This window comes from Ornithorhynchus anatinus, chromosome 3 (assembly GCF_004115215.2).
Source record: "Ornithorhynchus anatinus isolate Pmale09 chromosome 3, mOrnAna1.pri.v4, whole genome shotgun sequence".
Lineage (NCBI taxonomy): Eukaryota > Metazoa > Chordata > Mammalia > Monotremata > Ornithorhynchidae > Ornithorhynchus > Ornithorhynchus anatinus.
Genome location: NC_041730.1, coordinates 43,511,729 through 43,537,991, shown reverse-complemented (window position 1 = coordinate 43,537,991; position 26,263 = coordinate 43,511,729). Strand labels below are relative to the sequence as shown.

Below are 26,263 nucleotides of genomic sequence, written 5' to 3'. Positions count from 1 at the left end.
TGGAAACAGCTTCCTGAAAAACATGATAAATGAGTCTACACCTTTCTTTTCCCAACTGGGTCCTTCATTTCCTCAAGGTTTCCTACAGACTGCTTCACACAGTAACGAGTATTTTGAAAATGTGAAATTGGGAGTTTCAAAAATGTGAAATAGGAGTTTTTTCTGTAGTTATTAGAGAGATGGGGGCTCTTTGGCTGCCAAAGTGCATGGGTATGTGGATTGTCTATTGAGCAAGTTACTCTCTGCTTATTCTTAATAAGATTTTTTTAAGAGGGTTTTAAAACATATTTTTAATATTAATACATTCTCAAACTCTTAAAATTTATGTTTCTGGGTTGAAACTGTCATGATTTGCAGAAATAGATTTGATCATTGTGTTTGATAATCTCTCAGAGGTAGACAAAAGGAAATCTGTCCTCTTTGATTGTGAGATCTGTCAGAGGTCTTTTCAAAAGTTGATCCACACGGGAAAAAAAAAAATCTCTTAAGTAGTTGAGTTCATTCCCAAGTAGAAGTGAAGAGAGAATGCTGTTGTCATCCGGGATTCTTCCTTATAGGGAACCACATGGTTATTCCACATCTACTACATGTTCTCACCCTGAATCATTTCTCTACCCCCAGGATCATTCACTACTCAAGACAATGAATCATTCTAAAGTTGACTCACTGGGAACTGTTTCCCAGCTGTTGGAATGTCTCCAGATATTTCTGTTTAGGTGAAAAATAGCTGGGCAAAGCCCAACCTGGATACATTTTTACATAATGGTCTTTGATTTAAGGATTATTGAGGAGCCTGTGGATGGTTTGTTTACCCCTTGTTAGTCAACAGGGAGGGTGGGAACTCAGGACTCAGCCCAGATTACTTTCTGGACATTAGATTCAAACTACCTTCATAGGAGCATTATATTACCAACTATAAGATTTTTGAAAAGTTTGGTTTCTTGCCCCCTTAGAGACCTCAACAATGATGTATGTATTCTTGACATCTCCAGGTTAAAATACTTTGTTAAATTAAGAATGTTTATATAAAAGTCTTTAAAAAGAAAAACTTGATCCAAAAGCAGCAGTATTTATAGAATGTAACTTCTTTCCCATTCTTTACTGGGTGCTGATAAGTAAATAAATTCCATGTAGAGCCTTGCTGATAGAGCCCTTCGAAGTTCAAAAATTCCTTATAATTCTTCAGTCCGTGAGTTGTGCACAGAGCTTTTTAGTCTGTTGCTACTCCTTCAGCACATGTCCACTAGATTCCTTCAGTAAATATTTCCCTGCACCAGAAACACTTAGTATTTCTGGGTCACTTTTTATCATTTACATCACTTCTTACAAGGAGACTTTATTTTCATATTTTCACCATAATTGGGTTTGTCTTAATATTTGGACGTGTCTGGTTGATTTCAGGGATCTTTAAAAAAAATAAAAAATTGGGATTGCTAATTCTTCACAAATTAAACTAATAAAGTGAAATGATGAAGTCCTCAATTTTGTCGCCTTTCAGAGTTGACTTTCTCAGTTACACATGGTATCTCTGACCATCAAAATAATTTCTGTTTGTAAACATGAATACAAAGATGCAGTCCCCTTTGGAAGAGTGTCTACTTGAAAAGGTAATTTCCAGAAAAGGTATATTTCTAGTCAATAGGAGATTGGCTTTCAGAAGGCAGGTTTCATGCTCAAGAACAGAAAGGATGGAGAGAAGGGTCTGACTACAGAATTGACAAGGATAGAGTTTCCAGTCAATCAGTAGCATTTATTGGGAGTCTTGTGTGAAGAACGGGGTACTAAGCACTTGGGAAAGTACAATAGAGTTAATAAACATGGTCCCTGCCCTCAAAGAGCTTGCAAATCTACCAGGGAGCCAGAGTCTAAAATAATTTACAGATGGGAGGAGGAAAGAAAAGGGAATGATTTGTACATTAAAAATAGGGTATGGAAGATATGAACCAAAGTGCTATGGGATGCTGCGAGACGGTAAGTGCTCAAGTGACCCAGGAACTGTAGTGGCAGCTGGGTGGGTATAAATTATTTGCGGAAGAGCTCGTGGATAATAACGTGATCTCAGGAAGGTCTTGAAGTTGGGGAAACCTGTGATCTAACTGACTTGAAGGGCAAGGGAACTCCAGGCAGGAGAGATGAGAACAAGGAGCAAGGAGTGTGAGCTTTAATTGGAGAAGGGGGTGGTTCCTAGGAAGGAGAGAGCTGACAGTGCATTAAAGCCAGTGGTTCGCAGTTTTGGCTTGATGCAAAGAGAAATGAGTAATGATTGGAGGTTTTTGAGGAGTGTGCAAACTGACGATTTAGAAAAATGATTTCCTGAACTACCTTGTTGACATCTAATAGGAACACACAGACCCCCTTCATATATTTTGCAGATAAGTCAATAGGCACGTTCTCAGAAAGCGGGATTTTAGTTCATGTCGTTTGATAACTTCCATTGGCCCCTGCATCGTATGTTGACATTTTAAAATTCAGAGATGCAGAGGAGGAAATGGATATGCTGAATTGTTTGTTCATGTTTAGGCATTCGTCTTCCCCTTTCTCCCCGCCAAATTCTATATAGGCATAAGAGGGCTGATTATTAGCAGGGGTAATAATAACGCTGTGTTTTAGAACAGCTGGTGGTGTCCCAGGAGAGGAAGCATAAGCTGTCAGTCCTGGTTCTGTCACCCTCCTCCTTTCCTTTGCCCTCATGCCAAGTGGCAGCATCTGTAGGAATAGAGCAGAAAACCCCAAAGCCAGCTAAGACCGGCATGCAGCCTCTTAGCTGAGCCCTTCGATATTGCTCCAGGTTTTTAATATGTTAAGAGAAACAGAAGCTCTTCAGCTGTTGCAGGCCTTGGGACATAGTCCCAGTGGACAGGTGGCATTGAGACCCCTCTCTGATCCACTGCCTGCTCCTTCCAAAACCCTGTTAATGGCTGGATTCAATCAATCGATCAATCAATCGTAATGATTGAGTTCTTACCGTGTGCAGAGCGCTGTACTAAGCACTTGGGAGAGTACGATAGAACAATAGAAGACACATTCCCTACCCACAACCAGCTTACAGTCCAGAGAGGGAGGCAGACGGTATAAATAAATTACGGATGTGGATACAAATGCTGTGGGGTTGAGAGCAGGGTTAAAGGGAGCAAATTAAGGTGATACAGTTTCCCCATGAGAGCAGTCTGGAAGCGGTAGAATCCACAGGGTTCAAGAGAAGCCAAACATCCCTGTGTCACCCTGAGTGATGAGACCCATGTGTGTAGCTCTTTCCTTCACTCTGCCTGGGCCTGCGTTTTCATAACATCAAAACATTATCTTTTCATTGTAGATCCACGGAGGCCTTTTATTATCGGCTGTTATTAAGCATTTATGATCTATTTTCAGTTTAGTTAATTGCTGAGAAATGTTAATTGTATTTCTAAAATGTATGAAATGAGTATTTTATTTTCTTGTTTTACAGAATAAAGCAATTACTGCCCGTGTTATAAACTTGTCAGATACGGTAGTTGGTCTCGAATCATTTATCGGCTCAGAGAGAGAAACCAATCCATTATACAAGGATTACCATGGTAAGTTCCATCTTTAGAAATGCAGAAAGTCTGCCTTGAGTGCTTCCAGGGTGTTTGGCAGCTTCCTTTCCAACTGGACTATCTGCCATAAAGGAGCTTTGGACTTTGTTTCAGAATATACCTTATATCATTTTTCAGCAAAGTGCATTAAGCCTGCAAAGGAAACATGGCAACTACTTGTGTGTTGTCAAGCAGTATTACTAAGGCACTGCTCAATCAGATGTACATCTCAACAGGCAGGATCTGGGGAATTCACATTCAGAGTAGATTTGGCAATCATTTGACCAGTGAGCTAAAGTTGCCATGAAATCGATAATTTTGATCTTCCAAGTTTTAAATAGAGAACCTAGAAAACATATATATGTTGTAAAAAATGAATTTGCTTGCATGATGCAAGAAAACCTTTAGATGTATTTTTCATTTGGGTACTTATTTTGTCATAACATTCTCTTGATTAATTTGTGATTGTAAACAAATTCACAATTACTTTTGCTGTTCTTATTAAAGGTACTAGGAGTTTGGGCCAGTTTTTGTTTTGTTTTGTTTTTTAAAAAAAAACTGATTTGGTCTACTGGTTTCAATAGACTATTAGTTGTGCAGTTAATTTGAAGAGTTTTTATAAAGGATCTCGCCATAGAACTGTTTAAAATCTGAAAGGCTAGAAGATATGCATAGCTCAGGTCTAAACTGAACATATAAAGCAGTGAATAACAAACAGTTTTTTAGCTAATCCAGAATGGTGCTCTGAGTGTGCATAAATTACCGCTATTATTATTGTGGTACTACTGTAGTTCCATGGAAACCTCTGGTCTAAAGACTGAGCTGCTTATTTGAAACCTGCTGTAAACATGTAAGACTGGCAATGTTTTTACATACTGGAATATGCTGAAATTTTGCTAGAGATGATGAAGGGAAAACTGTATTCAGTGCATTCAGGCTATTTCAGAAGTCACTGCACAACCTTTATTAACTGTAATCGTGTCGTCACAAAAAAGCACTCCAGTATAAGAAAAGCAAGCTAAAAAATAAACTGAACAAAACCTACTGGTAAAATAATTTACCTCGATGACATTGTGGTTGCATGAGAATTATCCGAGTTATGTGTACACGCTAACACCATGCAGCTAGTTTAATATATCTTATTATGATTGGAGGAGATCTTTAAGATTAAGCTATGTCTTTCATCAAATATTTTACCTCTTACCTTTGACAACAATTGGTGTCAAATGCTGTTTTAAAGCATTGCCCATTCATTTAGAAATATTTGCAAGCATTACAAACTTTAAAGGTTTAATACATTTTTTTAAAATTTTAGCCCTAAAACCTTCCGGATAGTGTGATTAAAAAATAGTTTAACGTCAAAAGGATATGGACTCTTTGTTCTGAATCTTCTTTGTGAATTGATAAATTATTCACTGCTGCTTAACGCGGTGGGTTCTATTAGGACAGGTTCTGTTGGCCAGAATGTTCTAAGGAAATCATTTCTTCCTCACAAACCTGAAGTATGCAAAGGGATAGAATAAGTAATGAATATTTTTAAAATATGCTGGTGTCTTTTAAGACTTTCTACAAAAATGATTCAAGTAGCTCTGCTTGAGGTACTACAAACTGCATTCCTAAGTTTGAAACCACAAACTGTACAAGTAACTCTTCCTACTTGGCCAGTTGCTGAAAAATAAAATTTCGCCTTAAAAATGTTTTAATCTAAAATAACAAAAAATTGATCTTGAATATCTATTATTTTTGAGGATGCTGTTTAAAAACTGCTGTTGAAAGTTTGCAGGGCACTAAAGCCGCATCGCATTTCTCAGCCAAAACCTAAAAAAACTGGAAATTTCTGGACACTGTTCTGTGAGAACAGCAGTTCTAAGATTTCTCTTCTGATCTACTGCAATTAGGAATTTTGCTTCCCTCTGTCCTTTGGACCTGTGAATTCTTTTGTTTGATTTTTGAATAACAAATATGAAATGAAGTAGAATAAGTAATGCAGGCCATTCCTAGTTTTCATCTGCAGAAAACAGCCCTTGGGTTATTCCGGAACTGTATTAGGCTGCACAAAAACCATCCAATGTCCTTGTCAGAAAAATCAGCTTGAGTTTCCGAGACGAGAGGGCAAAGCTCACAGGGTACCTAGTGCTGTTTTGAAACACGTAACAGCTACACTCAGATCTCACAAACAGGAGAGATGTGTGTCGGGGTTTGGAATAGGGGTTAATGTTCTCCTAGAGTGTGTTCTAAAATGCGATTTCCCACAACAGTTTGTCCGAGTCATTAATAAGATAGAAAATGAAATAGTTTTCATTAGAGCTTCACTGGTTATCAGTAACCCATAAGCCTTGTTTTGCTGGCTGCTTACTGGTGCATTTAATAAAATAAAGATCACTCAGTGGTGCCGTGGGCAGCGTGCAAGGTGATAGCCATATTTGCTTACTGTAAATACAAGAGAAAATCACACACAAACCGGCTGTAGTTTTGACAAGTATTAAGATCCCTCTTTACATCTGTACTTCTGTACCAAAGTGCAATTAGTTTTCCTCGCACAAGGATTTCTGTTTATCTTATTCTGCTTGATTACTTGAGTATAATCGCACCGTTTGCTTCATTGCTCCTGGTAGTAAGCTCCAGTTGAAAAAGAGGAGGATGCGTGTGGGTAAATATACAGAATTCTGCTGCGAGACTTTAATTCATGCATCTGATGATAGCATTTTATATATTTTTTCTTTAATTTTCCCTTTCACCAGGTTTGATTCATATCCACCAGATTCCTCGGCTTAACAGTTTGATCTGTGATGTATCAGGCACCAAGGACCTGGGTTTTAAATTAAAAAGGAAGCTCTTCACCATTGAGGTAAGGCAATATATTTTTTTCACTTTTCATATCCTCTTAAATAACATTTCTCATTTTTACTTTGAATTTTGTACACGGCTTCCATTTGAATCAAAATAAGCGTTTCCTCTTTATAATGCTCTGAATTTTCAGAACGACCTAAAAATTATTTTTATTGTCTTTCTATGTAAAATTATTCATGGTTTTGCTGTACCGTAATGAGAACCGGCAAGGAAATACGATTTTGCTTTAGTGTGTACATTTAAAGGAAAGCCCCACACTTAAATAAGAAGTGTGACATACATATTTCTAAGGGCATCAGGAGAATATTTAATTAAATGTTAATGAGTTGCTCTTACTTGTGTTAGTGGGTGGGAAAGTGGCTTCTTGTTACTGCCCTAGTTGAGGGGTTTTAATGTGTAATGCTGCCTAATATTGTGTTCGGCATGAGAGATGAGTCCTTAGCATTCTGAAACCATTTTCTTCACATTACCGAAATCACCTTTAACTCTTTTATGTCATTTTAAACACAATATCATTTATACTAATGTCCTTGAGTAAATTTTCTACTGAATTTGAACTTTTTTTTCCTGTGACCTTTATGCAAGCCGTAGTGACAGAAGACAGTAATACAAAAGATTTATTTCATTTTAATCTTGCTAAAGAGCAAATGAACATAGAACTATTAAGCAATTAGAGCTGATGTATTTATTAACCCAAGTAAATGCTCAGAGAGATGGCTTTTGGGGTGACGTGATAGTTATCAGTACAGTCTGTGCAATTTTTTTTTTTTTTAACAAAGACATAAAACAGCCAAGCAGCTCTGACAAACCATTTTGTTTAATCTCTTTTCAAATGAAAAGCCCTTAAGCAGGCCACTTGTCTTAACTGCTTGAAACCATAAAAAGAGAGAATTGCCACCAATAAATTAGCATATTTTTTACTTCATCACCAAATGATGGTCAATGTGGCCTGGCACTGCTTTGGTGTTTGGGATTTCACCCTTAAGTGACCACTTTGGCCCTTTTTTGACCCTCTGCCCTCTTTAGCTGGCCACTTGATAAGGTAACTTAATGGTTCTCTCTCTCTCTTTCTCTTTCCCCTCACATTTGCAAGTAGCACTAACCTATAAATCATTGTAAGGGCCCTATCAAGTGACAAATTAAGGTGCCCTCCTCCTAATTAATGGTCATCAATGTCCTTAATTATCTAATCCTATTGAGAGTAGTTAATAGTTAATCAGACAGCCAATTCTTCAAGCAGGTCATCTCTGCATGAGAGCTAGAAGTTTCTCTACAGAGGATACTTCCCTCAAAAGCCACTTAAAGCCAAATGGAGGAGACTGTAGAAAGTGATTCCTTTACTAATTTGGTTTAGTTCTCTGAAGGGACCCTTGAAATGGAATTTAGCTCTATAATCATTTAGACATTGTCTCTCCTTTGAAAGACTGTTAAAGTTTTTTGTTTTGTTTTTTTAAATCAGTACTACATTAACCATGATATTAAAGAAGGGCTTTAAAGTGCTGGAGTGGTAATTATTTACTCTCACATGTGAACTCATACCTCATCTGCTAGTAAGTTGACTGAAGGTTGAATTTATATTTCCTTAATGAAGTATGTTGAATTTTACTCAGCTGTGCTCACAAGATGATCCTATGGACAACCAGATCCAAAGCTGCCACTTTCCCTTGCTTTAAAAACCAAAACAGGAGGTCTCCATTCATAGACTTTTAGTGCCCAAGAGACAATGCAGTCTGAATCAAGGGTGTATGAACTCCTTAGAAAAAAAAAAGAACACTGTTGCTGTAGAGATGGGTGGTTACCGCCCTTGAATAATTTGAACCATCATTGTTCAGGTGGAGCCTTTTCTGAATTAGTTCAGTTCTTTGGAGGGATCAACTTTCTGCCAGTTAAGCTGAAGCAATGGTCTGTTGTCTTTGAACAACTCAAGTTATTGTCCTATTCTGCTTAACTGTCCTACTCTTTACCCCAAGTTGAAGTTGTGTGGGCTTCATAACTCTATCTCTTTGTGAGGACAGCCTCTGGAGTATATGATCTAGATATTGCAGGTTTTTTTAAAGAAAAGAATCACTAGTGGGCTCCAAAATATGAGATCTTGGTGGAATTCATCAAAGTTTTGGAGTGTAAATTACTATTTGTTTGGTCTATTTGGGGTCCAGCTGATATTCTGCTTAGACTGTGAGCCCCACATGAGACAGGGACTCTGTTCAACCTGACTATCCTGTGTCTACCCCGGTGCTTGGAGACAGTGCTTGGCAAATAGTCATGGCATCTTCACCCACAGTTTCCAAATTAAACCCTTTTGAAAGAACTCTGTATTCTTTACAAAGTATACTCTTAAAGCATAATCTTAAAATCTTTGTGGCTTTTTTTTTTTTAACTATTACTCACACAAGGCAAGGAGTAGACATGTGAATCTTAATGTGATTTGAGAGCAAACTCTTCAAGGGCTGAATTTAAGAATTCACTTATCAAGAGGTAGTGTTTTTAATGAACATTTAAAAAAATCAATCTTTTTTAACTCTTGGATGTGACATCCGATGAAAGCTTTCCCGGGGTTAGGGTTTAATGTCCTTTAGGTTTGAGACTGTCATCTACTAATAATGGTAGCCTGCATAGGTTGGCCTATCCTAACCGCAGACTTTTCCTGAGTATGTAAGGGCAGTTCAGTACTGTGTTGTACTGTATTGGGAAATTTCAAATGTGCTGCTTACTTTGATCCAAATAGAATGGACCTGATGCTACTGAGACTGGATTGCCTTTTTTTTTTCTTTTGAAGTACATTAACTCTTTCAGGCCAATTGGCTATCATTTAATACAAGTGATTTATTAAGTGTGTTCTATGGTAAGAAAGGAGTAAATAGCTCCCTTTGGGAAGTGAAATTCACTAAATGGCACCCTGGAGCCCAGAAGAGTTAATGGACCTCCAAAAAAGAGCAAGATACTCCCTTTTGCTAGGTGGGAATGGGCCCATTAAATTCCAGTGTAATGAGAGGACCACAAAACAATTAGGTCTGAGTCTGCCAGTGAGATTAGAGTAAATTGCTCATCTTTTGGTAGTGCTTTAACTCTTGCAGGCCACTAGGGCTTGATACCCTGTGAATTGCAAGGGCTGAAGCATGCACAAGAAAAAATCAACAGAACACTCACTCTTTCGAGCAAATAGAATCAGACCCAGTTGTGTGAATTGTTAAATTAAAAAGGTAGGTGCCTATCAAAGTTTACAGGTAGGCGGACATCAGAAATGAGGTTATTTGTCAGAAATTATGTGAACTAAGATATTTTGCATGGTAATTAGAATTTTTAGGGTGTCCACATGTTCGTGTTGAAAAGCAATCCTATATCCTTTCATCTTAATACATTAGAAGTTTGGTTAACTTTTTATTCCTATTAATCAGATTAATCTTTTTACATTAAATGTCCAAATTGGGCATGTGTAGTGACAAAGATTAATAGTAATGCCTAATTTCCAGAGTGTGTGTTCATCACAATACACTCTATAATTCACAGATAGCACCTTAGGTTACAAGAGACTTATTTAAGGATGCACACCACCTTAAGGGACACACAATTTTGAAGTTGGCTTGCCTAATCCTATTTCTTTCCACTTTGGAATCTTAATTAGAAGGAGATAAAAACCATCATTGGACTAAATTATTGTCTTAAATTTGTAGCAAAAGGTATAATCCGCAATTGGGCCAATTAGCGCACCCCATAGTTAGCTATGTTGAGGCCGGCAAGTTGATTAGATCTGACACCAGCCTAGTTCCCACTGTTGTTTTGCCAGGTATGATGGTCAGACTTCAAAGGGCTTGAAGCATCAGCAGGGCAAGGTTTGGAGGCCAGCTTAGGTCCGGTCGCTAATCTCTCTGCTAAAACCACAGCAGCTCTCGCACAAAACAAGCTTACACAACACAATCATGCGGTATTAAAGTTTGGGTTGAGTCATACCAATTGGCCTTTGATTTTCTGATGATTGACTAAAAGATGGCTACATGACTAGACACATACTAAAAGTTTACTGATTAGGTAAGTTCCCCAAATTTTTGGAATTTTTAAAAAATTTTCACTTTTCTTTGTATGTTATGCTAACCTATTCGTTTAATGGAATCGTTGCAAAAGAAAGGTAGAGGAGAACATATTTCGTTCTGGATTTGATTGATTTTCTCTGGAATTCTAATTCCCCAAATTTTCAGCTTGCCTCTTGCCTATAAGAACTTCTTCCTTGTAATAATACTTTCATAAGAGAATGTGGAAGGAAATCGTTTTGTGATGTTAAGCTTTTAAAATCTCATAACCTCAACGAGAGGATATTTTTTTCTTCAGTCACTTATGTTTCCTTACAGTTTTTCACATAAAGGGAACTTCCTCATAATTATTTTCCACTTAAATGTTGAGTAAAGTGCTGTTCTACTGATGTGATTACATAAGTGTTCCCTTCTTTTGCATTCTGATTTGTTGAAATATTGCAATAACAGTGCCGTGTTTCCATTCTGAGTAAAGCCTAAGGCAGCTTTAGTATTATTCCAAATGATTGAAGCTGCCATCTTGCTGATTTTCCCTGAAGCAACTTAAGGCTTGTTTACTTTTGTATTTGTTTCACTTGCTCCCTTTGAGTTTGGCTGGCAGGACATCATTACCTGGTTTGACAAGACAACTGGAGCAAATTTATATTGGATTAACTCTATTTCATTTCTGTGTGGTCACTGACTCCCAGGATTATTAAACTTTTAATATCCAGATGCAGAGAGATCCAGGTAGTTGAAACAGATTACTTGACCATACTTGGGTTTTTTGAGTACTCTGGGGAAGTTTCAGATAAATGAATTTGCCTGGATGGGATTTAAAGTACTATTTAGTGGTTTTGTGAATTGTCTTTATAGAAAAGCAGCAGGTGCTGAAGAAACTGTATGGTTTAAGGCTTTGTTTTTTGTTTTTGTTTTTTGTATTTTTGTTTTGCTTTGTTTTCATATGGTATTTGTTACGTACTTACTATGTGCCAGGCAGTGAACTAAGCTCTGGGGTAGATAGCGCTAGGGTAGATACAAGCTAATTAGGTTAGACACAGTCCATGTCCCACATGGGGCTCATGTTCTTAATCCCCATTTTACACATGAGGGAACTGAGGCACAGAGAAGTGAAGTGACTTGCCTGAGGTCCCACAGCACAGCAAAGCCAGGATTAGAATCAGGTCCTTCTGACTCCCAGACCTGTGCTCTGTCCACTAGGTCATGCTCACAGTTGTACTTTATTCAGGTAATATAAGAAAACTTGGCCCTCGGTGTAGTATCCATAGGAAATCAAAGGCCTTCTAAGGGAGGACACTGCTCTTCTCCACCCCTTTTTCCAGTGGGATTCATCCAAATCAGACAAGAGGTTTGGGGACTACTCCCTTTCCCCCTCAGAAGGTCAAAGGAGCAGGATATACTTACAGGGTGCTTATCTTAAGCACAGCAATGAGGTCCTGTTTCACCACTGATTTCACTGTGCATGTTGGTCACCATGAGTTCCAAAGTCATCTGTATGCATTGCTACAACAGTTTATAATCACAGCTGTTGACCATTGGTGGACTGGAAGTTGCTACCTATCTGATTACTTCTATGAAAGGTTTTTCCGTGGAGAGTGGATGAAAAATCTTGAAAAGAATGGGTTGAATCTCAAGTATTCACTTTATTAACAAAGAGTGTTTTCAGACTGATTTACAGAAATGCCTTGTACTGAAGTAATCTCTCTTCTGGAAAATATCTAAATTCAACCAGTCATTCACCTTCATTTAGCTGGAGAAAATTGCTATAGACCAATATAAAGCCATTCCTTCCTCCTTGCTGAACACAGTACCCATTCTGCAGTCCTCCCAAGTCTCCACCAGACAAGAAATATAAGGTGAATGAAGGACATGAATTCTTATTCCTTATACAGCAGTGAATTACCCTTCCATTCAACTCTCCAGTCAATTGCTTTAGTATGCTTTACAATTACTCTCCAGTAATTTAAATGAGAAGGTTAGTGAAAACAATAGCAATGATTTGAGATCAGTCTATTCATCTATTTTTACAAATGTGATTAACTCTCAGATATGCTCAGCTTTTCCCAAATCAGGTTTTTTCTAAATTCTTGATTCGTGCGATCCATTTTAAATGACTACTGTCAGTTATGCATACAGTTAATACATTTTTTATTAAGGCGTTTATATGTTGTAGATTTGTACTGGGTTCTGCTTTCAAGAAAATTTAAGAGGTACATATTTCTATAGAAGAATCAAGACAAAGTATCATCTTCATTATTAATTCAACATAAATTTCCTGATTTTTCTTTTGAATGAAAGAATTAACTTCTAGTTGAAATGGCTTTTGGAAAATCTAAAACTAAATATAACCTTCAAATTTTAAAATCACTATCTCATAGATCCACCCAAAGACTTAGAATATCTGAGGATTGGAAAGTAATGTCCTAAAAGTACCCGTAAGAAAGCTTTACCACCTTCTCCTGCAGGAGCTAAAATGTTATTTTAATTTATTTAACACAGATTTAGGTGTCTTTTTCATGATACCCATATTAAAATTCAGATCACTTTGTTTTCAGACTAATCTGAACAGTCAAACTAGATGCCCCATCTTTTTAAATTACCAATGAAAATTTTGTCTTAGGAAAAAAAACAACAAAGCTTTGGAAAATGTATTTTGTCATTCTTCCATGCCAATGTCTGCATTTCATCTAGTAGCCAGTTCAGGTTCTTCTTACCTGGTATGGTGTGATTCACTGAATTGTTTTGTCAGGTGCTGTCAAGCCAGCCCTACCATTGTTAAAGATAATCAAACTAAATCATTTTGGCATGAGCTTTCCAGGAGCATAGTACAGAATATGAAAGGGTTGATGAAATCAAGTATTTGATTTCAGTATTATAAAAGACTGCCTGTCAAAAATGTATTATATTCTCTCAGAAAACTTTGAATAAATAAATGGGTTGAAAATTCTGACAATACGCTTTACCTAAAATTCAGAGTTATTACTTTAAAATATAATTATTCAGTGTAAAATAATAGTTGAAATCTAGTTACACTTTGGGTTTTTCTAAGCTAAGAATACTTATAATAAGCAGAAACATTTAAAGCTAGAAAACCTTTTTCTACTAAGTCATTTTACAATAAAAATGAAAGGAGAATTTCTTAAACATAAGCATTCAAATGCAGTATTGTGAATTAAGATGAGGTCATATCCTGTGATAAATGCATACTAGAAAATGTGTTTTGAAGGAATGTGACCATTTAAAGAATAAATATTAAATCATAAACAGTGAGGCTAATTCAGGAATCTTTACAAGAACTTAGTTAACTTCCAAAAGGTTATTAACATATGCATGCTAAATATTGTGGCTACTAAGTATATATGGTTCTGTGTAAATAATAATTGAGCAGATGTCTACTCTCTGGTCAGCATTCCAAGAAGAATTTAGAGTGTTTTCAACTAAGTGCCTCAACATTTCATTTACATATGCACATAAATATTTTATCTTTTATTCATTTTTTAAGTCATTTATTTTCCGTTCCCAACCTCTCAAGTTAGCTATTGTTTTAAAATAGCTGTTGAGAAATATTTATAAGATTTTCGTATTGTAATGTAGCATTGAAAAAGCATGTCACAAAGCCATGTTAATGCAATTAAAGGTCACTTGAACATACTGTAATGGCCTACTCATTCACAAGATCTCTGTTAAGGGTCAGTGGTACAACATGAAATGGATTGCCCTTTCTCAGTCTGTAAATAAATAGGTCAATTTATCTTCTCTTCAGTAGACAAATAAAGAAGTTAACACAATCCTAGTTTACTAATTTTACAAAAACTAAATTGTGAGAATGTATATCAAACTGAAAGGTAGTGGTACTTTATCCCATATGACTAATGGAAGTAATAGAAAATGAAATATATGGATGGAATCCATGTTTTCATTGAAATCTATTTTGGTATTTCTAATTTTCCATAGTCAACTGAATATCATTAGCAAAAATATCAGTTTAGCTTTCTTTATGAAACATGGTTTTACAACACACTGAGGAAAAATTAAAAGAAAAATCTTAGGAAAGTTTCAGTTCCTTTATTTTGAAAAAGCAAGGACTTAATTAGATGAAACATATTGGCCAGTGGATTGGGAAATATAGCTGAAAATTAAAATATATCATCAAATGCAGAATCACTGGTGATGACTAAATACATCATCCAAAAGTATTTATTGGACACTGACACTTCTCTGAAAACTGTAATAGGTACTTGTGGATGTGCAGGAAAAAAAAAGGAAATAGGAACAGTTGGTATCCTAGAGGTACTCTAAGAGAAAAAATCAGAGAAGCACGAGTGGAACATTATAGCTTAATGTTATATAGCAAGTGCATTAAGCTCCTACTCTCAGGAAGGCTGAAAAGTAAGAAACCATGCTTAGGCACACTTATTTGCCTGGATCAATCCTGAAAGCTGATTCATCTTTGAAAGTGCATACTAAGTCACCATCGTCTGAAAGTTCAATTGGTTCATTGGTCACCTGAAATCTGTATGTTTCAAACTTCATTTAGAACAACATTACCATCATTCATCCCTTTAGTGAGTACCAGTCTGTAAGTTACCACGTGGTTGTTAAATCAAGGTTTGAGGTAGACTTTCCTTCCTCCCCTAATTTGTAGCTCTAGGAAATAGCAATACACTCTAAATTTTCAACGTTGTTATGAAAATGCCATTGTGCAGATAATCAAAAGTCCCAAGAGTGATTTGCCCATATTAGAGGAAAAAAATACACTATAAGCTCGGTCCCATGTCCTAGGCTGATTTTAGAAACTCTTGGAATCCTCTAGGTAAATCCCATTTGGCTCCTGGGGAAATCTTTTCATGAGCTCAAGTGATCTTTGTTTTTTTCCCTCAACTTGGAGGAAGCTCTGGAATCTTCTTATGCTGAACAGTAAGTTAATTGCCTTTTCACTATGAGGGATCATTTGAGTATTTGAATTCATTCATTCAATAGTATTTATTGAACACTTACTACGTGCAGAGCACTGTACTAGGTGCTTGGAATGTACAGTTTGGCAACAGATAGAAACAATGCCTGCCCATTGACGGGCTTACAGTCTAATCGGGGGAGACAGACAAAAACAAGACAAGTTAATCACGATAAATAGAATCAAAGGGATGTACATCTCATTAACAAAATAAATAGGGTAATAAAAATATATGCAAATGAGCACAGTGCTGAGGGGAGGAGAAGGGAGAGGGGGAGGAGCAGGGGGAAAGGGGACTTAGCTGAGGGGAGGTGAAGGGAAGGCAGAGAGAGAGCAGAGGGAGCAGAGGGAAAAGGGGTAGCTCAGTCTGCGAAGGCCTCTTGGAGGAGGTGAGCTCTCAGTAGGGCTTTGAAGAGGGGAGGAGAGTTAGTTTGGCGGAGGTGAGGAGGGAGGGCATTCCAGGACAGCGGGAAGATGTGGGCCAGGGGTCGATGGCGGGATAGGCGAGAACGGGGGACGGTGAGGAGGTGGGCGGCAGAGGAGCGGAGCGTGTGGGGTGGGCAGTAGAAAGAGAAGGGAGAAGAGGTAGGAGGGGGCAAGGTGATGGAGAGCCTTGAAGCCCAGAGTGAAAAGTTTTTATTTCGTGCGGAGGTTGATAGGCAACCACTGGAGGATTTTAAGGAGGGGAGTGACATTCCCAGAGTGTTTCTGCAGGAAGATGATCCGGGCAGCGGAATGAAGAATAGACTGGAGCGGGGAGAGGCAGTAGGAAGGGAGATCAGAGGGAAGGCTGACACAGTAGTCTAGCTGGGATATTATGAGAGCCTGTCGCAGTCAGGTAGCCGTTTGGGTGGAGAGGAAAGGGCGCATCTTGGTGATATTGTGAAGGTGAGACTGGCAGGCATTGGTGATGGATTGGATGTGTGGGGTGAATGAGAGAGCTGAGTCAAGGATGACACCAAGGTTGCGGGCTTGAGAGACGGGAAGGATGGTCGTACCGTCCACAGTGACAGGGAAGTCAGGAGGAGGACAGGGCTTGGGAGGGAAGATAAGGAGCTCAGTTTTGGACATGTTGAGTTTTAGGTGGTGGGTAGACATCACGTGGAGGTACTCATCTGCATGTTTCTGAGTAGTTGCTGTTGGGAAGAGAGAAGATATGGAAATAATAAAAGTCTCATGGGAATAGTAGAACCTGTTGTGAAAGTGGTGAAAATGTCTAAAGCAGATGAACTAGGCAAAATTTAAGCTGTTGCCTTTTTTACAGTACAGTAATACAATACAGTATTCATAATCATGTGATTTGAGCACATTTAAAATCACTTTAAAATTAGGGATGTTATGTGGTATAAAATTGTTTTCTTCTTCCGAAACATGATTTTGGGAGAGTCATCTCAATTTGGGTAAAAGGAGATGCTCCTTCAAGTATGATCAATGGTTCTTCAATCTCCTGAAACAGTTAATATGCTTTATTTACTCCCTGCAAATAGCCCAGTACTTGGAAAATATAGCTTCTTTAGTACCCTTTTGGGATTAGCACAAAATGTAGATCCAGCCCCTGTGATACAAACTTCTAAGTCCTCCTTCAGTTTTGTAGCTTGAGAAAATTAATGCAATTTTCAATTTTCAAAAATGTCTACTTTGTCCTGAAGGAGGAGTGTTGGAAGGTCTGATTCAAAAAAGTACTTGCTAATTATGAAGTAACACAGGATTGCTATTAACAAATCCAGACATCCCAGGAAATCGGAAAAAAACAACATTTCTAGTTCAACTGAGATGAGTTAATGATTTGTCCCCACTGTCATAGAACTTTCACTTACATCCTTCACACTGAAAGAATTAAATATAAAGGGCAAAATTCAGAATCTGAATAAGTCACATCAAAGATAAGTGTTTAACATCAGCAAACATAGCAGGGCATGGCATCGTTCTCTGCCCTAAGGGGAATCAACTTGTGGCTAGCATGAGTCTGTAATGGAGCCCCTTTACTTAGACTGAGCCCCATGTGGGACAGGGACAGTATCCGGTCTGATTAACTACCAGCACTTAAAACAGTGTTTGACATATAGTAAGTGTTCAACAAATACTGTAATAATAATAAAAAAATCCCCACTCAGAATTGCTCTGCTGCCAGATTCAGAAGAGAGCTAGATTCCTCTTGAATCCTGAAGCTGGGTGAGACTGGACCAAGAATTGATTATAGTATTCGTGAATGTTGTATTCTTGTCTGGTCACGTCGATTGACCATAGGTTAGGAGAAATGACCCTGGGCACTAAAATCAGGTTGCTAATTCACTCTCTTCTTCCATAACATGTTATTACTGAATGTTAGATAATTAGGGTGGCCTCGATGTTTTTCTCTGCTGCTTAACCCACCTGAAGTAACTATATCTTCATGAGAGTATTTTCCTCATGTTCATAGCATGGACCAGCCGAGTTAGAATATTTTACAAATTCTAGAAGGGATAGACTAGGAATCAGTTTAACGCACAGCAGATTGATGCTTCAGGTTCTATTCATTATTGCTGGAGATTCTTGTTTGCTGAACAGTAAATCACCCCTTTAAAAGCTTAGTCTGTGAGCACGATGTGGGCAGAAAATGTGTCTGATGTCACATTGTACTGTCCCAAGCGCTTAGTACCGTGTTTTGCACACAGAAAGCACTCAGTAAATACGATTATTAATAATTATTTAATGAGTTGATTTCTCTGAAGAACGTGCAGTGTCATGATCGATTCTTCAGCTGGGTGTTACGTGGCCCCCATGTAGGGTGCATCCACCTTGAAGCAGCAGCCTGCCGAGACGATGCATGGCTGAATTCCACAGGGCTATGTGGTTCAGACACAGTGAGAGGGGATGCTGAGGGGTACCCCTAAGCACGGCAGAGCTAATCACGGACGCAGTCCCTCTCCCACATAAGGCTCACAGTATTAATATCCATTTTTGCAGATAAGGTAACTGAGGTGCAGTGACCAAGATCACAAGGTAGACAAGTGGTGTCTAACTCCCAGGCCTGGGCTCTTTCCACTAGGCCACATTGCTTCTCAGTGCCCTATTACTCATTGCGCTTATCACTGTCCTTAGTTTCTAGGTTGTTTTGTGTTTTATTGTTTCATCTTTTCTTAAGCGTGTATCACTACCCTCTCCCCACCCATAATTCTTAGATTGTGAGACTTTGGGAATAATAATAATAATAATAATAATAATGTTGGTATTTAAGTGCTTACTATGTGCAGAGCACTGTTCTAAGTGCTGGGGTAGATACAGGGTAATCAGGTTGTCCCACGTGAGGCTCACAGTCTTCCTCCCCATTTTACAGATGAGGTAACTGAGGCACAGAGAAGTGAAGTGACTTGCCCACAGTCACACAGCTGACAAGTGGCAGAGCTGGGATTCGAACCTATGACCTCTGACTCCTCAGCCCGGGCTCTTTCCACTGAGCCACACCGCTTCTCAGCCACACAAGGGATGTGTCTAGCATTTCCAGCATTTAAAGTAGAGCTTTGCCCATAGTGGATGCTTAAATAAATACTATTGCTTCTACTACTAGGGAATATTCTTCCAACAATATGTTTCTCTCTACTTAGAGTTGTCGAAGGAAACACTCGTGCTAGGGTAACAGCACAACTGTCTAGGCACAGATACTACAGAACAAATTTTTCTTAGCATGAGGTTTTGTCAGGAAAGTAACTCCTGCATTATAAGAGAGTTGAAAGTTCTGGCATTGTAAGGCCTTTATGATGTGCTTTTGCTTTGCAATTTTAAATGAGTAATTTTATCAAATAAACTCCAAGAACCAATATTGCTTCCTTTCTAGACTTGCTGTTCCTCACTGAAAAATGAATCTTACTTGGCCTCCCCACCCATATGAATTAGAAGCAGCGTGGCTCAGTGGAAAGAGCACGGGCTTGGGAGTCAGAGGTCATGGGTTCGAATCCCAGCTCTGCCACTTGTCAGCTGTGTGACTGTGGGCAAGTCACTTAACTTCTCTGTGCCTCAGTTACCCCATCTAAAATGGGGATCAAGACTTTGAGCCCCAAGTGGGACAACCTGATTACCCCGTATACCCCAGCGCTTAGAACAGTGCTCTGCACATGGTAAGCGCTTAACAAATACTAACATTATTATGAATCTGAATGGCATACGCCTAACGCTGCCATTTGGTCCAGATTCTTAGGAGTTATGGATGCTAAAATTTGGCCCCACTTGACTAATGTGAAATTCAGTAATGAAAACGAAAGCAAGGTTGGAATTTTGATCTGCTTTTTGGTGGTACATAACCATGGGCTGTTTCTGCTTTGTCTGCTTCATTATATAAGCTAAAAATAACATTTCCATAGCCATAGTGGTGAAGTTGTTATAGCCTATACCTCTTAATTCTGCTTGAAAATGGACAGTGAAAAAGGAGCATAAATATTGCATGTGTGCATATATCTCTTAAAGTTCCTAATGTTTTGGAGGGTGCAGTTGAGTAGAGAATCCACAATTTATTGAAAAATGTTACGTTGGAAATTCGTCATTTCCATTATTCTTAATGTCCTTTATTTCCTCATTTTTTCCATGTAAACTTTATTTGATTTTTTTTCAAATTAATGCTAAGGTCAGAACATTTTGCATACCTTGGATTTTCAAAGTCCCTGTCCTCCAAAGCCATTAGTGTAAGAAGCAGATGAGAGTTATCTGAGTGTATTAACCTAGGTTAGATCTACCTTTTGGTTTACAAAGCATATTATATATTCAATTTATCATCTTCTTTACTGTATTTCTGATATTTTTCCTCCCTCCTCCCAGCCCTCAGTTGGCAGTGGGTGAGGTGATCCTCGCACTTTCTTCAGATTTAGTCCTTGTTTTCTACTAGGGGTCCATCCCCCAAAGGAAACTGTCCTTGTCCCTGTGAAAGTTAACTTGTTTGAATCTGACATCAGGTGCCTAGGGGAAAAGGAAGATCAGAAAGGCATTGGAATAAATATTCACTGTGCTTGTAAGGTAGTACAGTTTTTTATCCTATTTGTTAAGCTCTTACTTGTGTGCCAAGCACTGTTTTAAGGGCTGCGATAGGTAAAGTTCAGTTGGGTCGGGGACTGTCTCTGTCCCACATGGAGTAGGAGGGAGAACAATATTGAATATTAAATCCCCATTTTGCAGTTGAGGAAATTGAGACACAGAGAAGTGAATTGTCCAAGGTCACACCGCAGGCAACTGACGGAACTTGGATTCGAACTCAGGCCCTCTCTCTCCCAGGCCCGAGCTTTATCCACAAGACCACGGTGCTTCCCTATTATTATTCCCTATAATTGTTCTTACAACCAACCCACCCTAGTCCCCCTCCTTATCCCAATATGTGGTGCAAGGTAAGTCTAGATTGTCATTTACAAAGAGGTTAAGGAGACCTGTACAAACACCTTCCTATATTTGCCAAAAATAATTCAGAGATCACCTCTCTATTCAAATTACTAGTGTTGTATTGGTTAGTAGCCTATCCTCTGCTTACCAATGCCATGTCATTAAATATTGCTTCATATTAAACTAGAAGACTGTGCTAGAAAACTACAAAGCAAGATTCTCGGTTGAGCTGAATTGATCTCAACACTATTTTATCAGTCTCTATGATGCAGATAAACTAGGTGTCTAGGCTCACCTTGAAGAGAAATGTGTTTGTACCAAAAAGCCATCCTGGAAGGCTCCAGTTGGCAGGAGCCATCCTTCCTCTTAGGGTCCCTTGAATATTAACCGCTAGAGGAACAGTAACTCTTTAACCCCTTCAGGGTTAATTTGCAGACTGTACCTCTCAGGTAAATGAAACTTAGCACTCTTTGAGGGAAAAAAAAAAATATGACACTGATTAGAGAAATTCTGGTAACCAATGAAAATGTGGTTTGGGGAAATATCAAAATGTATTATATGTATTTGAATACTATTTAGAGAAAGTTCAAGGAGAAATATAAAAAAAGGAAACCATCTGATTAAATAATTCAAAGCATGTAAACTCTTTAGTTATCATTTCTTTTTATTTTGTACATTGTCTACGATTTAAAAAAAAAATTTGTCCCAGGAGACTGGAACTAACGGTAGACTAATAGTTGAATGCAAATTGGCTTCAGCTGTTTCTTTAGTGGGTAGGTGATGGATAAGACTCTTACAAATTAAGATAGAAAAGCTGACTTCTGACTAATTTTCTCTGTTAAAATATGGAAATAAGGTACTTGGTATTTCCCGGTGCAAAGCGTAGTGCATTTCTACCATTGTCGGGGTCACTGAATTTAAGTTGTCAGTCTGGTGTGTTGGTGGGATGAGAATGGCAATGTTTTCTTGGGCAAAGAATCAAGACCATATTGACATATAAATGAAAATATGTTATTAAAAATAAGATCTGGCACTGTGTATTTTTTTACTGAGCCAAAGAAAGATCAAAATTAGAATCTTTCAGCATTTTCCAGTAGGAAAGTTGGAGCATTTCCTAAGTCACTAAGTTTTTATTCTTTAGGTTTAATGTTTTCTGTTTAGGTTTAATGTTAAAGAATATAGTACTAGTTACATAGAGAGCTGGTATTCTGAAGACTATGAAAAAATGTAAATATTTTATAAAAGCATTTATAATTTATAGTCAAAGTAGGGCTCTACATAAAAAGGCTTAACATAGTGTTTTGAGCCTAATAGAACGTTGTAAAAATACTTGCAAGCTTGAAAATCACACTAGCTATTGTTGTTTCAAATTCCTTTTAATATATTGTTCTGTATGATTTTATAATAAACAGATTATTCCTTGAACAGGAATTAAGACTAAAGCTGCCAGGAAGGGGTTTTGTTGTCAGAGTAGTTCCCGCCTCATGTTTTGTAAGAGATTTCATGGTCCCATTGTAAAGAGTGGATGATTTAAAACGTGTTCCCAAGATAAACTTTCCCATTGTCATTAATGAGGATGGATAATACTGAGTGACAAGTGCATTAGGAATGACACAGAAAGAGCTGTTAGATTTGTCAGAGCACATCACTTCAGGCAAGGAAACTTGAGGACATTCTTTTTTCATAATTTTTACTACATGGGATGGAGACCAGAGCTTGAGATTCCTCTTCTAGGGGAATTTTACTGGTTTTTCAACCTAGATTTCAATAGTATTTGGAAGACACTTAGAATAAAATGTCTCATACTCTTCATAGCCTTTTTGTTGAAACTGGATCAGATCCTGATTTCTGCCCTGATAAAGTAATAGGGTGTCACCATTTGCTATACTCTTTAACATATCTCAATATTAAGATTATCTCCAAAAACACATTCTTCTGGTGAAATACACCAAATGGAAAAATATTTGGAATCATTTTATGAGTAAAAATCTGATTTATCCTATTGCTGCACATAGAGAGGAAAGAAACACTTCATCTAAATTGTTAAAACTTTTGGAGTAAAAAAATGAGAATTTGGGACAGAATTGCATGTAATTTACATGGACTTTTTAAAAAGTTATACTTCTCTTGATGTGTAAAATATTAATCCCTAATTAATTTATAACACGTGACTTTCTCACATTGAAAATATCTGCCAACTAGAACATCCTATCAGTTTCCATTTTGAGGCTGCAATTGGTCACTTTTTCGCTTTGATTCATCTTGCCTGGCTGCCAACCAAATTTTGCCTCCTTATCCATCCTTGACACTAATAATGACTGAATTTCTGTTGGTTTGCGTGCAGGATTTCCCAAGCGGCAGTTTGGGGCAGGGATAAACTATCTATCATGATTGCATACAACTAATCTGCTTCAACCAAACCATCAAGTGATTGAAATTACATTTGACAATTCACCTCTCCTTGGCATGCCTGAGGTGAACATAGTTACAGATCAACCCCCTGAAGGACATAGCAACTTCTCCATATGCTAGGGAGGATCCTTTATTATGTATCAGGAGATTTTGAGCAAAGCAGGTTGAGGCAAATAAGTTTTGTTTTGATTTTGGTTTTTTCCATTGCATTGCTCCTCCTTTAACATTGCCCAACCATTTATTCCTTTGGAGAACATTTATTTAATTATATTCAAACATGAGTATGTCTTTGAATTCTTAATTATTTCATAGTCTAATGGCCTGCCTATGGGGTGAAAAATTCACCGGCCATTTTAAGAAATAATTTTTTGCTTATGAAAACATTCTTTGTAGGATACATGACTCAAATGTCAGATAAGATGCCTATGTCACTGACCTTTATGGAAATCACCCCAACCTGAAGTATCTTGAAAAACATAGAAACTGTAAAATGAATTACAAAAAACACTCTGCCTCACGAGACAGAAAATGTTTAAAATGAAATTTTGAGTCCAGCTAATTTTGAAGTATATTTAAGTTGATTTGAAAGGATGCATGCAGCAAATGGGAAAAGCATGAAGACACCTTTCTTTAACTTTGGGTTTAGGTTACCGGAATTATCTCCGAGAAGTATTCAGTTTCTATGATGACTATGTCCCAGTGAGAATATATTAATGTTAATATTCATATAATTATGCTTTGAAAAAGCTGCTGGAGTGGTAACTGAAAGTAATATCATCATTCCTTTCCTACCCTTCATTCTTACATTTGGCATTCATTTGCAATCATTATAAAGTAATAAATATTTTTAAATGAAGGCCAAGAGGGGAAAAAAGCAGTGGGGTCTGCAGTCTGTAGTAGAGAAAACTGAGTGAACTCATCATGAACTTTTTGTGAAGGGCATTACATAGAGGATGGCCTACCTACTTTCCGTGATTATTGGTCAGAACCAGAAGTAGGTGTCAATTGTAACCTGAAGTTAGCTAGCAGAAGACTTTGCAGTCAGTGATTGGTTCTACCACAGAATGGCTTAACTGAAAAAGATTGAAGAGTCCTTTATGTGATGAGAATGAAATCTCATCTAAATGAATTACTTTAGATGTCGTTTCTGAATTCAAGGAAATAAACAAGGTCTCTTCTCAAGGATCCTTCCAGCTGTATGATTCTATAATTCTATCAATTAAGTTTAAATAATGTAAATGATCAACTGACAAGCAAAATTGATATTATGACTGAGAGAATGCATAACCAAAAAGTGTTTCTGGTTGATAAGTCTTAAAAGGGAAAAAGGAAAAAACTCAATAAATGTTGACTCAGTTCACCAGTCAAGCAAAGTTATCACTCGGAAAATGTTCTCTGCTTCTGTTAGACTACTTCATTTCTTTGTTTTAGTTTGATGGCTTCTGTCAATAGAACTTGCTGTTTTCAAATTACAAATTAAAGCCATAGAATTTTGGTGAACTCCTTAAGCAATTTTTTTTAGTAGCTGGTAGATCTCAGGTTCACTACTTAGATAGGGATGACCAAAGTGCAAAAGTCATGACAACTACTCCCTAGATATTCACCGCATCTCCTGGTCCCACTGCACTTGGGTACATATATACAATTTATTTTGTTGTTTGTCTCCCCCTCCAGACTGTAAGCTCCTTGTGGGCAGGGAATGAGTCTACCGACTCTGTTGTATTGTACTCCTCCAAGCGCTCAGTACAGTGCTGTGCACACAGTAAGCACTCAATAAATATCTTTGATGGAAATGAGGATAGTTAACATTCATGATAAGGTGGAGAATAAAAAAGGGCCCAAAACTGAGCCTTAAGGGACTTCCACTGTCAGAGAGTGGGAGGCAGAGGAGGAGCCTGCAAAGGAGAATGATATAATGTTGGTATTAGTTAAGTGCTTACTATGTGCAGAGCACTGTTCTAAGCTCTGGGGTAGATACAGGGTATTCAGGTTGTCCCACGTGAGGTTCACAGTTAAACCCCATTTTACAGATGAGGTAACTGAGGCCCAGAGAAGTGAAGTCACTTGCCCACAGTCACACAGCTGACAAGTGGCAGAGCCAGGAGCCGAACCCATGACCTCTGACTCCAAAGCCCAGGCTCTTTCCATTGAGCCACGCTGCTTCCACTCACTGAATGAGTCAGTGAGAATCCAGAGAGATAAGAAAGCCAGGAAAGGACAGTGACAGTGAAGCCAAGGTTAGATAATGTTCCCAGAAGAAGCAGGTTTAGCCATTTCACTAATCTCTCATTCTGTGTGTAACCTAAGAATCGTAGTTCCCTCATGACATTTTGAAGGGAAATTCCGTAGAGAAAATTATGGAGTCAACAGAAAGAAAAATCTGACTGATAAATATGAAATTCAGACAACCCAGAGAATAAGAAAAGAATGTGAAACTACATGGTATTGTTTGTGCAGCAGTATGGACCACTTTACAAAGGTTCTGTTCTTCACATTTTGAAATCTTTTCCTTTAATACCATGTCTTTTTTGAAAACATCTATCTTGTGCAAAAATAATGTTTTTTAGACAGTAAGCTCAATGTGGGCCGGGAATGTGTCTGCCAACTCAATTGTACTGTACTTTCCCAAGCACTTAGTACAGTGCTCTGCACACAGTAAGCGCTTAGTACCATTGATGATGAGGATAAATCTGGGCTCAAGTGTTAATTTGTGTTTAAAAGCTGGGTTTACCTATTAGTGTCTCATTTTTTTTCCTCTCGAGAGATGGTAAGGTATAGTGGTAGAGATTTTTTAATTCCAGGACTCTTCAAAATAATCCATGACATTAAGCAGATAGTTTGAACATTTAATGCTAACAATGAAATTAATTGATTAAATAAAGCTGTCATCAAAGACAAGGAAATGCCAAGGTGATGGCTTTAGTTCTTTAAAAATGTCATATCAAAGACTTGTACTTTTGGAACCCTAATCATTTAGTGTCTATAGATTTAAATATTATCATTTGAGTAGCCGGTGACTGATTCTTTTGTAGTTTGGTCATTTAGAGGTCCTATTTCAAATTTTTAATGCTAAGACTCCCACTAGACTGTAAGCATCTTGAGGCTAGGGATTGAGTCTACCAACTACA

The 26,263-nt window shown here is 37.8% G+C and overlaps 1 protein-coding gene across 2 annotated transcripts in view; it reads left to right on the top strand.

Annotated features, from left to right (window-relative positions):
* Nucleotides 1–26,263, top strand: part of ELP4 (elongator acetyltransferase complex subunit 4) — a 232,733-nt gene that overhangs the window by 120,381 nt on the left and 86,089 nt on the right. For both annotated transcript variants that reach the window (XM_029061294.1, XM_007659227.3), the window contains exons 8-9: nucleotides 3,446–3,554; nucleotides 6,296–6,402. In XM_029061294.1, coding sequence (XP_028917127.1) covers nucleotides 3,446–3,554; nucleotides 6,296–6,402 — 216 coding nt within the window. The remainder of the gene's footprint in view (nucleotides 1–3,445; nucleotides 3,555–6,295; nucleotides 6,403–26,263) is intronic.